This window comes from Porites lutea, chromosome 5 (assembly GCF_958299795.1).
Source record: "Porites lutea chromosome 5, jaPorLute2.1, whole genome shotgun sequence".
Lineage (NCBI taxonomy): Eukaryota > Metazoa > Cnidaria > Anthozoa > Scleractinia > Poritidae > Porites > Porites lutea.
The window spans coordinates 21,585,378-21,602,024 of NC_133205.1; the positions used below are offsets into that span (position 1 = coordinate 21,585,378).

General features: G+C 38.6%; 2 protein-coding genes across 4 annotated transcripts in view; one reads left to right on the forward strand and one right to left on the reverse strand.

Annotated features, from left to right (window-relative positions):
• Positions 1–16,647, reverse strand: part of LOC140939250 (aldehyde dehydrogenase 1A1-like) — a 199,714-nt gene that overhangs the window by 138,669 nt on the left and 44,398 nt on the right. The window lies entirely within an intron of this gene.
• The window catches only part of LOC140939247 (C3 and PZP-like alpha-2-macroglobulin domain-containing protein 8), a 62,244-nt gene that overhangs the window by 39,619 nt on the left and 5,978 nt on the right, over positions 1–16,647 (forward strand). Inside the window, exons 19-27 of one of the 3 annotated variants that reach the window (XM_073388824.1) lie at positions 1,044–1,275; positions 8,754–8,985; positions 9,873–10,109; positions 12,035–12,086; positions 12,551–12,637; positions 13,357–13,530; positions 14,514–14,595; positions 15,252–15,411; positions 15,528–15,602. In XM_073388824.1, coding sequence (XP_073244925.1) covers positions 1,044–1,275; positions 8,754–8,985; positions 9,873–10,109; positions 12,035–12,086; positions 12,551–12,637; positions 13,357–13,530; positions 14,514–14,595; positions 15,252–15,411; positions 15,528–15,602 — 1,331 coding nt within the window. Of the gene's footprint in view, positions 1–1,043; positions 1,276–4,785; positions 4,961–8,753; positions 8,986–9,872; positions 10,110–12,034; positions 12,087–12,550; positions 12,638–13,356; positions 13,531–14,513; positions 14,596–15,251; positions 15,412–15,527; positions 15,603–16,647 lie in introns of all 3 variants that reach the window. The other 2 variants (XM_073388826.1, XM_073388825.1) reach the window with 2 other exon arrangements.

The window sequence follows — 16,647 nt, forward strand, 5'->3', positions numbered from 1 at the left end:
CCCTGTCCAGTATAGTTTTCGTGCAGGTGTAAAAGCGTCCCGGTAGAGCGCGAACATACCCACAATCCCTGCACCAGCTCATTTTATATTACGTCTGTAAAAGAGAACGTTGGAAAAAAAATATACAAAGTTATTTTTAGAAATTGTAAAAATAATCCTAAGAAATTTGTATTTTGAAAGCCTATATTTCCTATATTTTCTCTTCAACGTTTGAAGGGTAGGAGGTTCTTAGCTTCTTAGATAGAGTGGACCAGATATGGGAACCCATGTGTTTATTTAGAAGATTGAAACCTTTGCTCCATAGAAACAAACGATATGCCTTGCTACCAAAATGTTTTGCGTGGCTGCGCTTACTGTTTTTTACGCGTTTTCATAAGTTTACACTTCTCTCTTTAAATGGAATATAGAACGTGAATTTGCGGAACCTATATGGTCCCGCAGAAACAAACGAGAGTGCTCGTTATGTTCTTTGCAATAAAATGTTTCGTGTGGCTGTGTTAACCGCACTTGGACATTTTAATACTTAAGTGTCTTTTAAGTGGTAAATAGAACGTAAATTTACGGAACTTGTGTGGATCCCACAGAAACGAACGACTGAAGGTGTTTGGTATATTGTAAGCAACATCACCAGCAACGGACACGTAATTTTTGAAGGATAATTAAGTATCCTGCTTAATAGAGCATTTAAAGTAAAAGTTTTATGTAACCGGTCCTGTACTCTTACCTATTCAGTAGACAGCAGTCAAGAGACTGAAGCCTCACTGTGAACCTGATAACGCACGCACTGTCACATAAGCAGTGTGGGGACATTTAAAACTTATTGACTTATTTTCTACAGTCAACGATAAATGTGTTAGTCAAGTCAGACTTGGTCGCGAAGAAATAAACATGTTAAAAAAGGTTAAGAGTAAGAGATTAAAATTAAGTTATATTAAACAACACCTAACAAGCTGTGTAATCATGACAAATCAATGCTCCTTTCTGAGCCATTACATCGACGGCCTTGTTTTATGATGTGCCTGTGAAATTCGAATTTCTTTTAGATACCAGGCGCCGGAGACCAGTTAGCTGGGCGGGAAGCTCTTCTGGAGGCGGGGGTTTTATAGCACTGCGCCTATCGAGCCGTCGCCGATTTAGACCACGGCAACCCCAGCTACCAAGACCTACCGAGAGTGGTCGCCAACTCAGTAAAAAGCAAAACAAATCAAGACAAAAGCCTGGATATGTACGTAAGGAATTCGCCGAGACATGGCTATGGAGTGAGGAGTTGGTAAAGTAAGCAGGCGTATAATATACACGGGTTATTGCAAACAAAACTTTCATATCTGAATTTCCCTTTTTAAAAAAAGGCACCAAGCAATGTTGATTGCAAAGGACTCTCTCTTAAACAAGACACCAACTGTAGCATCGAGTAGCAGCATAAAAGGTAGCGTCTAAACTACAGTCTCGGACAAAATAAATGGAAAATATAGAATCCTACCACCCGCCCCACCTCAATAAAAACTATTAACTCTCGTTAGTTTAACGCTTTTAAAAAGAGAATTGTAAATATCTTTTTAATTCATAGATAGTTTTTTACTACTGAAATGTAAATAGTCTTTAAAATTAATGTTCTATTACTATCATTATTATTCATAGAAATTCGTTATTTCATCATCGAAATGTAAATAGTTTTCTACTTTATTTTATTTTATTTTACTTCGTGTATGTATGGCGGAAGAGCCCCCAAGGGGGAGCGATGCAATAAAGTATGTATGGAAAATGGGAAAATGGCGCGTTTTGGCCTTTGCGCTGCTTCATCCTTGATTTCCGAAGAAAGAGGGGTTTGCTGTTCTTATTTCATTTTGTCCAAGGTAGTAGATCGCGTTATATTTAATACGTGAAGACAGTTTTTGTGCCATTGGGCGAGAAGCGCATGGTCTTATTTCAGTCGCTGCCCTTGTGTGGGTTGCATAAAGCATCTAAGTTTATGGCACTCCTAAGTATTGATTTGAAACAATTTGGTTGTTGTTCCAGAACAATACTTAAGAGCCCTCTTATCGTAAGAACGTTTTCTGCAACAAGCCCCCGGAAGAGGGTACAGGATAACTTGAACTTTGTCATCAACCACGTAAACTCGAATCCTACTAACACGAACGATTTCCTTGTTTCCTTTGGAGTGAAAGTAAGTGGATATCTATTGAAGGGTAGACTTGTGACAGCCCTGGCTTGCTTGCTTTCCGCTTAAGTTGGCGTTTTTTCAAGGTCTTTTGAGGAGGAGGCAATTAAAAATTGCTTACAAGTGTAATGCAGACGACACCAAAGGGACATATCCAAGTGTCCACAACACAGAGGCGTATTCCAGGCTCCACCTGCAATTGAGTTTCTCATCACTTTACGCTCATCTAAGTATGATCTTATGATTATATCCTTTCTTTACCTTACGTCAAGAGTATTAAATACATTGTTCGGCTGCAAATCATGGATCAATTTTGCTGCTAAGAAAAAGAAAGAGTTTTCAAATGATAGAACTAAAGCGGGTATAGATGGAGAGAAAAGTATACTTTGAGCGCTTAATCGTGAGTGATGAAGGGATTTTCAGTAATTACCGCCTTTTTGTCTTTCGTTGTGTATATTTTAGAATTTAGTTCAGTTGTAGTTAATATTGTACAATTGTAGTTTGTAGTTTTTAGTATACATGTATACTGGCACCTTGTATTTCCTGTAAACTGGCTGATTAACCTAAGCGTAAACTCCTCGTTACGTATGTTATCGTATCGTATGGTACCGTTTTGTATCGTCTCGTATCAAGGAAGTTTCCGTTAATAAAGGTTAGAATGCACCATACTGCTAATATTTTTCATTTAGAATATTTCTCAATTTTCCATTGGCTTTAATTTCTCGACATTGATCTTTATAACCAGTTAGCGCTGACCAAATATGGAAAGTTTGTCGAGTGATTTTACGTAACCTGTGAAATAGGTACTACAATACTACACACTATTATGCACTTATTCCATTGTCTTCTTTTGTTTACCGCTTGCTATTTTGCACTATTTGTTAGTATCTGTTTCACGATTCAAGTATAAAATCACTGTAATGTCTTACTATTGACTTTAATCGTTTTAATAATTTGTGTCAATTTTTAAACTTCTGTAGCTGAAATGAGGGGGTTTATATCGTTTTTCTTTACGGTGTCCATAGCCATTTCTCCGCGGAGATTTTGTTAAGGGCGCGGATATTGGTGAAATTTTTGGTGTCTCCGGTGGACTTGTACAGTTATTTGCAGCTGAAGTTCGACAGATCTAAAAATACTGAGAGAACATTCATGTTCCACTTAGACATTTAGCAAATACGTTTGTTATTTTCTAAACTTGTACACATGATAACGTTGTTTGAACTCTTCTGTTTTTCATTGTGTCATTAAGTGTTTGCAAATCATGAAACCACTGTTGCAGGTGATATACATACCAACAAAATTATGTATGTAGGTTTTTGGCTTATTTGCCCTTGAAGAACTGACAGTACAAAACTAAAAACACTGAAATCAATACGATAGAGCCTAGGAAAATTATAGCTACAAAACAAAGGAAAACTAAACAGGTTCTTGGGTAAACCCAAGGACTATCTTTCGTTGTGCCATATTTTAGGATATATATCAGCAGCAAAAGGGTTGTACGATCGCTGATATTGTAAACTTTGAGATAGAAATACTTATTTTCTTTGCTATTTTATGCTCATCATACGCTAATTTGGTCAAAATTGTTAACAAGAATTCGGCCTATGGCTTGAGGGGTATTGACTGACGTTAACCACCTCATCATTGTGCCATGATCCTGTGTCTAACAGCAGCAAATCTACAAAGCCTGTCTTTGATTGACTTGACAAACGTTATTTGCTCACAAAAGCTAGTGTACTGTATATTCTAGGTAAGAACTTTCAAGTGCTCCGTTTTATCTAATACAGTTGTCAAGAGAGCAATTAACTGACAGGCGACCAATAACATCGCGACTTGATTGACCAATCAGGTCAACAACCAGAGTTTAATAGCATCAATGATCTGATACAAATCACTTTGACTCCGAAGATGACTTCCGCACAAGTTGTCAAAACGTCCGTCACTGTCAACAACAACAGTCCTATTCAGGATTACGTTCACCTGGACGATCATAATTCAGCCGAGATATGAAATGACTCCTGGGTTCAAACCTTTCACAGGGCAATTAGTGTTAAAGACAATTCAGGAGTGTATGCAGAGCAGAGGGTGTTTCTCAGTGATATGTTAGTCATAATTATATCTATAAGAATGCAGTTTAAAAGCTAAATTAAACTGAGTTCTACCTTTTTTATAATTTTCTTCCCGTGTATTATTAAAATAATGTAATATGTCTTACATTTCATAAGTAGGTTGAGCGTGATATACCTTACATTATTAATCAGACCTTTCAATTTTATTAAAACTAAACTAAACTAATATCTTTACCAATCCCTTTTGAGCTTTAACACCGTGCACTAAATCTGCCGATCTCACGTGTTCTCAGCAGGTTGTGAATCCTCATTCAAATTAAATTTTGTTTGTTGGAAATATTTTCTAGGTGCATCTAAAGTCATTCTTTTTTCACTTCAGTTCACGAATTATTTCACGAGAATCTGAACGCTTTGTTTTCGCTTATACAAAGTAATTTCATGGGATTCTGCTCTTTAGTTTTTACAGCCTCATTGGTAAAATTTACGTTTGTGCTTTGTTGAAAGTGAAAGAGGAGATAGTTTTCCCCGGAAAATGCCAATAGTTTATCTCTGTTTCAGTCCTTTTCAGTGGATTTGCAGCTGGCGGAGGAGGGTTTATCCCAAGCTTCTCTGCACAACAAAGCCTTGAAGGACCAACTGTTGTCAAAAAGACGAAGCAAGTGACCAAACAGAACACTGTTAAAGTGCGTAAAGAGTTTCCAGAGACATGGCTATGGGCAGAGGAGATGGTTAAGTAAGGCTTCAAGTGGCTGTACGGTGTTGACATTGTGATGTTAGCTATTACTTAGCTCAAAAACGTGTAGGAGTGTTATATCTAGTTTGAAACATGGCTTGACAAAACTGCGAACTGCGAGGTTATTGACCATGTAATAATATGACGCATCCTCTAGAATTGTTCATTCTTTCAGCTGTTGTTGTTGTTTTTTTAATTTTTTTCCCTGAGATAATTTGAGCTAAAAACTTTTTAACTTTTATAATGTTCAAAAACGCAATTTCGATTTATTTCGTATTTTCTTTGTGATTTATTGGTTATATATATCCAGCTGCAATGTAAGGAAATACAGACTTTTGGAAATAAGCATCTATACAGTAACAGACCAGATAATAATGGAATCAATATAAAGGCTCATGTATTTACAGGCAAGATAATACTGGTGTTCATATAAAGGCTTATGTTTTACAGACTTGATGATACTGGTTTCGATATAAAGGCTTATGTATTTACAGACTTGATGATACTGGTTTCGATATAAAGGCTTATGTATTTACAGACTAGATGATACTGGTTTCGATATAAAGGCTTATGTATTTACAGACTAGACGATACTGGTGTTGATATAAAGGCTTATGTATTTACAGACTAGATGATACTGGTGTTGATATAAAGGCTTATGTATTTACAGACTAGATGTTACTGGTCTCGATATGAAGGCTTATGTATTTACAGACTAGACGATACTGGTGTTGATATAAAGGCTTATGTATTTACAGACTAGATGATACTGGTTTCGATATAAAGGCTTATGTATTTACAGACTAGACGATACTGGTGTTGATATAAAGGCTTATGTGTTTACAGACTAGATGATACTGGTGTTGATATAAAGGCTTATGTATTTACAGACTAGACGTTACTGGTTTCGATATGAAGGCTTATGTATTTACAGACTTGATGATACTGGTGTTGATATAAAGGCTTATGTATTTACAGACTAGATGATACTGGTTTCGATATGAAGGCTTATGTATTTACAGACTTGATGATACTAGTGTTGATATAAAGGCTTATGTATTTACAGACTTGATGATGTTGGTTTCGATGTAAAGGCTTATGTATTTACAGACTAGATGATACTGGTCTCGAAATAAAGGACTATGTATTTACAGGCAAGATGATGCTGGAATAGATGAAAAAAGATTATGTATTTACAGACCAGTTGATAGCTAGGCATAGATAGCTAGACATAGCTACAACATGCTTGCCTCCATCGATGTTAAGTTCATCTTCGAAAGTGCACGTTTAGAGTTGTTCAGCTCCGCAATAATACTCCAAATAGCAGATGTCGCCCTTCGAGTTGTCTTCTTGCTGTTCTTGCAATGTTTTTAGCTATTATTTCGCTTTGTTCTTACTCTTAAAACGAGTGAAATGTCCGCCATTTTTGTGAAATGTCCGCCACCTCGTCCCTAGGGCTTCTCGGTTAACGGTGCATTAACCTGCAAGGAAGCTGCCCTTTTGACGTCATCTGTTCATTAATCGCAAAATTCTTCCAAATTTGGTCATCAGTAGCTGGTTATGGTGAATTATGCGTGTGCTTTTAGCTAATCAGAATCCTGGAAATATTTAGAATGAATAATAAGATCATTTATATGTTCTTTCATTTATACATTTATACATTTAAAAGTACAAGGGCCAGTTATTTAAATGGAGTTTAGCCAGAGTAAAACAAAACCGCGTTCTAAGCCATTTTCAGTTTGCCTAACGCTTTTATCTTAACACCATTTATCGTGAAAAGTTTCATGAAATGATAAGGCGTAACTGGAAAAGCACTCATTGTCTTAAAATAACCCACTAAGGAAGAGATCTGGAGGTCCAAAGATTTGCTAAACCGCGGCTTAAGTAGGACTTGGTTTAAATAGCAGACCCTAAATGTTTGACCTTCCTTTTGAATATTGAATTTAATTAAGAACTTAGCCCAAGGGTAACTGAAGTGAGCAAATTTGTCTATAAATTACAAGGTCTTTTTACCAAAAAATAACTAGTAACTTGTTTTGCAAGAGTTGCAGTTTAACAGTCGTTAAAAATTCCTGCGAATAATTATTGTACAAGGCTAAAGTTAACAGTAGAAGGTTCTTGAAACTCTATATGAAAACAAAGTGCGAAATTTTTAAATTACATAAAAAAGTTGACAAAGCTTAAACGCTGCATCACATAAGTATAAAGACAAAAGGGTTAAAATGAGTAACCAAAACTATGTAGACCAAATGTGTGAAAAAAAAGAATTATTAGAAAAAAATCGTCTCATACAATAATGCGGATAATTTAAACCTGTTAGTGAAGAAAAAGAAAAAGCCATCAAATCAAATATCAAATACCGCCTGGTTTATTTGCAGGAGAAGATTCCTGATATGAGGTGATATTTCATAAGCCACAAGTTCTTTAGTGTAAAATACATTCTAGTGTAATGGGTTGCAGATATCGGAATCTATTTTAAAGCGTATGTTTTTACAGACAACAGAATACTGTAATCTGGAAGAAGATTTTTTAAGTCACATACCAGAGGTTAATTGTGTCCACGCAAAGGCTTTAAGACAAGAGACCAGGAGACTTGGAGACCAGGTGTGGATGAAATCTAGACAACCTACTTACAGACAAGGCGATACTGATAAATTTTGAATTTGGTTAAGAATTAAGCATAAAAGTAAAACTAAATTGAGTAAATTTCCCTTAAAATTGGGGAATTTTTTAATAAAGTGAACTCACTGTTTTTTGCAAGAGATCTAGTTCGAGAAACGTTTATTTAAAGTACTTTTCCTGTAAATAAACCGGGTTGAAAACCCTAGTTTGGTTCTCTTAGTGAGTAACTGTTTACATCAGATGCGCTGTATAAAGATTGGAAAATCACAGAAATATTCGACGGCCTTAAGACATGGTTGCGGATATAAGGGAGTCATCTTTTTCGGCTAACCTCGGTTGAAACGATACGCTTTATAGACCACGATTTATCGGGCCGATTTTCCTTTCCTAAGGAAAGGCGCGAAATAAAAAAATCGGGTCTATTTCGACGCATATTTGATTTCAGATATCTGTTGGAGCGCGACAGATTTTTGAAAGTCAGGCCGATTGTGTTCTAGTCATACGTTTTCTTTAAAAAACCGGGTCGAAAAACTGCAGCATGTGGTGAATCAGGGAAATCACTTTCATGGGGGCCGTGCTTTCCTGACGTGTCTCTAACATCAGTTATTTGCATCGGCAAATAATTGCTCTACTTAAGCACTAACAAATCACCATATTTGGCTCACCCTCGTTCAATAATTGTCGGATGTACGCAGCTTTTTGGAACTTTTAGTTTCACTTGAACTTTGGTAGCGCGCAATCTAGGTCGAGGTAATTGTTATCAGCCGAGCCGAAGACCGAGGCTAATAACGCATACTGAGACCTTGATTATTCCGGATATCGTAAGAACTAAATCTAATGATTGTTTTATTTTACATTGTCTTGAAGAAAGTAATGCCAAACACACCGACATTTCTTTTGGAAATAATGTTTTGAGTGTGCAACCTATCTCAGATCAGTCAGTAATCTGCTAGCAGATAACTAACTAATCTGTCAGGTGCGCTGATTGTCAAAATTAACTGCAGGCTCTCAGCCAATGAGAAAACAGTTAGAGGGGAAAATGGATTATAATTGTTTACTATCACACTTCTCTACTGAAAAATTTTAGCAATCAAAACCAAAGTAACAACGAAATTGATTAATTAAGGCATTCAATTGACCACTAAGCATTCATATTTTCATTGAATTACAGCGACGTGACTGGAAAAGCTGTGGTTATGGCCAAGGTTCCTGATACCATCACTAGCTGGATAGCAAGTGCATTTGCCATGTCCAATTCATCTGGTCTCGGAGTTTCCAAACCTGCCACACTGAAAGTATTCCAGTCATTCTTTGTTTCACTGACCCTCCCATACTCTGTTATTCGCGGCGAGGAAGTGTCCATTATAGCAACAGTCTTCAACTACGAAAGCAAATGTCTTACTGTAAGTAAAATACGAAACCTTTTTTAAAAAACTCTACTGTAACTGAAAAATCTGTTCTTAAATAATTCATAATGCTCACGTGTTAAAACGTTTTTTGAAAACCCAAGCTTTAGACAACCTGTCCTGTTGTCTTCACCCTGGCAGCAGAGCCCTTCTTTACCCTCAGTGGCGGATCCAGGGGAGGGGCCCGGGGACCTCGCCCCCTCCCCCTCGTAATTTTAGACCAAATGGAAGCCCGAAGAGCCGAAAAAAATTTTTTTGGAGACCGGGCCCCCCCTTATCTCAGGGTCTGAATCCGGCACTGACCCTGCTCGATTTTGCCGTACTCATGAAAGACTCTGCATAAGATTAATTGTTGAGCATGTGTGGCATGTTGCTAAGATATAGTTTCGAACTCAGGCCTAAAAGCCGTGTGCTTGTTACATTGGGCTCGGTAATGACCATCGATTAAACAATAAACGGATGCTCGCACTCGGCAAAAAAAGAAAACAGTTTAGCGAGAGAGAACAAGATTGACTAGTCCAGAAGTATGGGCTGCGGTCAGTGTCCTCAAAGGTTTGACACAATCCAGGCGGAGCGTCCTTTTCACCTCCTAACTCAAGAAGAAGCAAAAGGGTCTCTGCTCGTAGGGTGTGTTGTCTTTAGAGGTAATAAAAAAGTGAAATCGTGAAGAAAACTAATTACGTGAAAAGTGGAAAGATATTTAGTGAAGCAATTTTGCGAAAAAAAAAATGTAAAAATTGAAATTTAGAGTAGGGCCTGGGTGAATTATTTTCTCAATCAACGGATCCTTCTGTGTGCCAGGAATCAAGTTTTGATGTGAAAATTCCGTTTTTCCATTATCTTTGCATTGTTAAAGTCAATGGTTTGTTCCTCTGACAAAATAGATTCGCCTGGGCTTGGAGGAGTCTCTGCACTACAGGATACTCTCCAATTCCTCTTTTGACGTCTGTGTGTGTAGTAGTGAAGCCAAATCTGTCCGCTTTAGTATCATTCCAAAGAAACTGGGACAGATGCCTCTTAAGGTGGTGGCCAAGGATGTGGCGACATCAGCCTGTGAAGTTGGCGCACAGCAGATGACTCTGGGTGTTACTGATGCTGTCATAAGGAAGCTGCTGGTGGAGGTATGGCGGATTCACAGTCATGGACATATGTTACCGTAAACTTCCGCTTATAAGTTCCCCCTCCCCCACCCCCCCTCACTTATAAGCTTCCCAGGGCTGGGCTAATCTACCTGTAAACGAAAAAAATTCATCCGATTATAAGTCCCCCGCCCCCGGATATATGCTCCCTCTAGCTTGTCTTGGAATGAATTAATTTATTATGACGTTTTAAAGCTTAATTGAACACCAGTAAATGGAAAACGTATTTTGATCAGCGCTGCTATATCTTGCTTGGAAGCGCTTTTTCTATTCCTTTTATAAGCCCTCCTAAAACCGCTTACGAGGATGTATAAGCCCAGGGCTTATAAGCGGCAGTTTACTGTATGTTAGCCGGTAGAGCACGCTTGTTTAAAATTCGAACGCGTTAGGGCGCCTCTTTGGGTGCAGGAAAAGATGGACTAGGGGAGGAGGGGCGGGGAAGGCCTTAATTGGCAGGTATCAATAAATATTCAATCAACTGCACCAATCAGAGCCGTTGTTCATCCAGTGCAGGGTTTAACAAATGATGGCTGCGTGCAGGCATATTTTGCGCTCTCTTCTTCCTCTCACTCGGCTATTTAAAGCCCGTCGTCCTCGTCCTTGCAATCATTCTTCGACTCTCCTCATCCATCCGTCAGTTTCATCATCCAAGATGGCGGAACGTAGTTGAAGGATCACTCATCGCTCGTCCAGTCAAATACGCCTGCTCTGTTGTATTGTACAAAAAAAACTACAGTTAAAGACTGACATCGTTAATCCTTTAAGCCCCAAGAGTGACCAAAGTCAATTTTCTCTTAACAATGTGAATACATAAGCTAGAGAAAATGTGATGAGAATTAACGAAATGGTCACCTTATGGGAAAAACTTTGATCAGCAAACAAATTCTCTCAACGTATTCTTTAAGCAAATGTATGGATATCAGTCTGGAGAATTTGTATTTGGATATTGGGGCTTAAAGGGTTTATCATCGACTTTAGACCTTTTCCTTCCAGAGTCAACTTTTGTAAAAACCCACATTTAAGAACCACAATTTTTCGAAATCTGGCCACACAGTTCTTACAGTTTGGGGTTGTTCAAATAGGTTGATAAGTTTCTTAAGAAAAGATTTAATTATTGTGGCCCTTTAACTGCAGTATTATTAAAAAATTACACTGACCACAACTAAACATAACAGATCTTAACTCCTAGCTGAGAAGCGCTCGAAAATCTCATGCCTCACAAAGATCTCTTAGCTAGGAATACGCCATGGTATTTCCAGACACTTCTAATGGGAGAAAGCAATTTCGAAATTTGTATTTTATTTTTTTTGATATTTACTTGTAAGTTTAAAATATTTTAACTTTTAACTTTTTGTAACCTTCTTTTTAAACTGAGGGATGTAAGAAAGCGCTAATTGACCGGCCTCGTGGAAACGATGAGTTTTACCTCGAAACCGCACTCACTGTTTCCCTTATGGCTGTTCATAAAGTGATAAATGTCAGATTCAAGTTGACAACTTTTCAAATTAGGAAATGAGCTGGTAAGGATTATGTAAAATAATTCTAGTAAATGAAAATGGCTTGAAAATACCTATATATGGGTAGATAGGAAGCTCAAGCAACAAACATTGAGATTCGAGGGAAACAAAATTAACTGTTTCTCGAGGGACCAGTCTTTAAGAGATTTGTTATATAGCTGGAAATTTTGAAGCTGGAATTCATTAAAACTCGCTGTAAACGGCAGTTGTCGGTCAACATTCGCGGGTAGCAGTGCACTGGCGTCATAGATTTTGCAATGTTCCCCGCTGAGAGATTTTAGCGGGAAACATTTGCATTGTTAGATGTCATGCGACCTGCGCTGTTGGGAAAAAATTTCCAGCCATATAACAATTCCGTTTGTTGACGGGATGTGTTTTTGTTTTCTTTAGCCTGAAGGAGTTCGTCAGGAGTACACCTATAACAGCTTTGTATGCCTCAAAGGTACTTTAGCTACCTTGCTTGGGTTTAAACTGTTTCGATTGAGCATTTTTTAATTAGAATTACAATTACAATTTAAATAGAGCAAAGGAAGCCTTTCACCCTTAGACCCAAGCACGATGTTTTGTCTCTCTAACTTTAAAATGTATCGACAAAATTCATCCGTCTGAACATTCAAATGAAACCTCTTTAGCAGTATTTTCACATGGTACTATTTATTTAGTATGTTGTTGTTACTTTTGAGTCTGTGGATAAAATCCCATCGTGTTACCATTCAAATCTTTGGTAGAATTTTTGCAGAGTACTATTTTGTTCATGTATTTTTGTACATTGGTTACTATTTGGAGTGAAAAGGTTATCAACTCTTTCTAAAACCTCTAAGTAAGTGATTTGGTACGCGATTAAACGCATTTATTCTTTAGTATTTACTTATAACTATTCTTCTCTATTTGTTTAATATCCTGCAGATGAATCTTATTTTAATGACACCATTAAGATTGCATTGCCCAGCAATGTGGTTGCTGGTTCGGTGTATGCAGTTGTTTCTACTGTCGGTGAGTACCGTCTTTGCACAACTCATTACTATTAACATGACCGTTTTCGTAATGCGATATATTTTGCCTTGAAAATGCTTCTTATCCACCCAGGTTCACTATTTTGTAGGCACGTCATTGATAGTTGCAACCATTTTTGTTTACACCTGACACAGACTTGACCGCCCAGCTTCAATCCCGACACCCATGAACCCCGCTACCGGTTTTACCCTCTGTTTTTTTTAAACAGCAATCTGGAGCACTTAACATTTGTATGGAAAACCCGAAAATTCCGGGGAGAATTGAAATGGAACGGTTCATCCCGGTGGAAATTTTCCGGGAAAAAAGTAATACCTTTCTAGGCATTACCTTTTTCCCGTTCTTACCGAAACGACCGAAATATTCTGTACCATTTGTTTAGATTACCAGTGCCAGGCTTCATGTCTGAAATATTTTGTAAATGGTACAACTCAATCCCGTTTCTGTTTTCGGTGCCAAAAAAAATACCAGTACCATTTGACAGAAATTTTTCACCGAAATTGCCTTACAAATGGTAAGCGCTCCTGGTTTTTTCCCTTCGCGAAGGTGATAAGGCCAACAGCTTCAGGTCACTGTCTTATGACGCGATCATCTGACTGAGACGAAGTTTTTAAAGGGATAGGTCGCGGTCTTTTGTTTTTACTCATTGAAAATGATTCCCGAGCACTATAGATCAGATTCGAGTTTTATCTGTTCGACAGGTGATCTTATGGGACCAACTTTGAATGTGGAGGGTCTGCTAAGACTTCCATATGGCTGCGGCGAACAAAACATGGTGAACTTTGCACCAAGCATTTACATCATGAAGTACTTGTCAACAGTGGGACAACTTACTCGTTCAGTTGAAAACAAAGCCAAGAACATCATGACGATAGGTACTATCAACCTCTTTGGTAAACTGATCTAATTCAGATATGAAAGGTGATTCATAGGCTGTGCAGACGGGGGTTTGGACCGCCAGGAGGGTGCAAAGTTGCCAGCTTGATGGGTTTAACATTTCCCAATTTCCCTAGGTGTGCAGCTCTTTTCACGCACACTTTCTCTGTGCGCAAACCTTTTGAGTGTGATTTACTGTAAGTGGTATCATGAACGTGCATAGATTAAACTGGAAAATCGCACACTCTAAGCATTTGCGAATTTTTATAAGTCGCCATAAAGAAATATCAAAATTGGATCTCGATCTTTCCTTATTGGACCGCCCTGCAAAGAAAATGCCTTTATCTTAGTAAACATTTCCTATCTACACTGGAGGTTTTTGGTACCATTTGTGTGTACAAGAATCCAATACTGAAAAGAAAGCTGTGGGTCCTTGAAAAGAAGGAAAAATTCGCCACTCCTACACTCCAAACTACTATAAGAATGGGTGCAAGTTCTCGGCGCAACGACGTTTGAGATCGTTTTATTGGACAAGTTTAGTTATGATTGGTGAATAGTATCCAAATTCAACCATAAACCAGTTATTGCACGTATTGTCCACCCAACCGTTCCCAGAAATCTTTATGCTGAAGACTTGTACCCATTCCCCTTACAGTTTGTAGTGTGACGTAACAGCGTTTGCAGGATGTTTTCTCTCTGATTTTCCTGACCCACTGGATTATTTGTTCTCCAACTTGACGCATTTTTACCAGCTACAAAAGGCTCATTAAAAGTCATTTCCAAGCCGCTGCCTCGATGGGCAATACGCATTTCCAGTAACCAACAAAAGGAATCCCGCTCTTAGCGGTGATTCTGAGAAACCGCCTACCTCTCCCTCCCTCCCATAATTCCACGTTTCAGGGCAAAATGTTGGGTTAGGGGATGGGTGGGTGAGAATCTTATGCTGATCCCAAAACTTTTGGTTGTTAATGATTGGTATTAGGATACCAGAGAGAGTTGACGTACAAGCGTTCGGATGGATCATACAGTGCCTTTGGAAACAGAGATAGCGAAGGAAATACATGGTAAGTAACTATTAAAAAGTAGTTCGTATTTGACAGAAGTCTTGTGAAGTGTAGTGAGGACACAGGTAACCCAGGTTCTGTGATGGTACCATAGTACGAATCCTATAAAATTACAGTGTTTTTATGGAGTAAAGTTACGATCCTAAAATTTGTAGGGAACTTATCGGAGGCTAGCAGTCGGCTATTAAAAAACGAGTTCGTCGTGTTTTACTCTGTTCATCCGAGAGACAAATACAGAGGAGGACTCGAATCGGATCCAGTACGTTTAACAAATTGACAACAATTTTCCGTGGACTATAGTCTTATCGACCATAGAAATGACTTCAAAATATTCATCACACTGAAGTGGTTTCACTGCAAAGATTTAAAGATTTTGATGGCTTTTCTGTGGTCAATAATAGTAAAGACTATGGAAATTGTTATCGACTTGTTTTTTTACAATAACTTTTTTATTGAAGTTTCTCGGTAAATCGCGCACGCGAGAAAGAGAAACTGCGCGCCGTGCCACCATCATCTTTTTCACTCATGGTCTGTGCTCTCATCGATTATTTTCGACCAATCAGCGCGCGAGGAATCGTTCAGTTGTGTGAAATAGCCATTCGATCACCCTTTTTTGACTGTGCCAGAATATTGATGGTGTCTTTCTTTCCTCATAGGTTAACAGCCTTTGTGCTGCGCTCATTCGCTCAAGCGCGTCCATTTATCTTTGTTGATGGAGACGAACTTAAACACACCCAAAACTGGATCACGAGGAATCAAAACCCACAAAGTGGATGCTTCAGAAAATCTGGAAGACTTTTTAACAAGCGTCTCAAGGTTTGTGTTATTCCTAAATTTCCCGCTTTCTTCCATTTTAAATTTCCCGCTTTCTTTCATTTTATGTGTTGTAAATGTTGGATAACTCTTGCGAATCTTACCCTTCCTCGTTTCAGGGTGGTGTTTCAGATGAAGCAACGCTTACTGCATTTGTCACAGTGTCCCTTCTGGAATCCGGGATGTCTCCTGAGGTATTACTTATTTCATGCGTAATTCGCTCTCTCCGATTAGTGATAGAATTTTGTGTACAGCCACTTCGGAAGTGTTGAGTGGAAGTCAGGTGGAAAGTACTCCACCCACTATTCAAATCATCGATCATGCTTGTAAACAGCCAACGTGTTCCACACTCCCATTTTGTTTGAAATTTTTGTTTTTTTGCCCATGGAAAGCCCCTTACATGTGAGGGGAATGAGGAAGTTATGAATTTTTTATTATTGGTTTTTACGCCTGCTTGCATTGGGATTTGGAGGAACAAGAATGGTTTACTATGGAGACAATACCCCGAGGAGCTTCATGCTACAGAAACCCCGGGTTAATCTCCGGATGCGTCGGCTTTATCAAATACCTCTGGCAGGGGGGTGGGGGTAACTCGGCGGCAACGGGCTAGCATCCCATAGAGGGAAAGTAACAATACCCGGCCTAGGTGCTTCATGCTACAGAAGTCGGGGATAAGCTCCAGATTAATGGGCCACTTGACTCGTATGAAAACTCTAACTTTACCTGCTCACGTTGCCATGGTAGCAAAATTTCTGGATCTCAACAATAGGAACCTTACTAAACTACGACTGCGACGGCAACGGGAACGTCAAAAACGCAATAAGGTTAATGATCAAAATAACGACTCTGCACGTGCATCACACTTTTTTGTACATTTCTTTGCAGTCCAGGAATAACTACGACGTGAAATGACCAAATTTTCGGGTTTTTTGAGGACGGGAACGGCAAGGCGATAAATTCTAACATCTCTGTCTGAACTCGGGTGCGGCCCCTCTCTTCAGCTCCACCATAAATTCCCTTGTTTTAAGTAACTGGGCGACTTAGGATAATCGCGAAATGGTTTGAAAGAATGCGGAGTCTATTTTTCAGCGACGTATTTATGGACGTCGCCGTTGTTGGATCGTAAGGTCCTTAATCTTTCTTGACAGAGTCGGCTATTTGCATTGTGGAACGATGGAAGAAAAGTATGGGTTACTGTTTTGTTCCTGAGAGCAATCATGCACAGGAAAGTCATACATG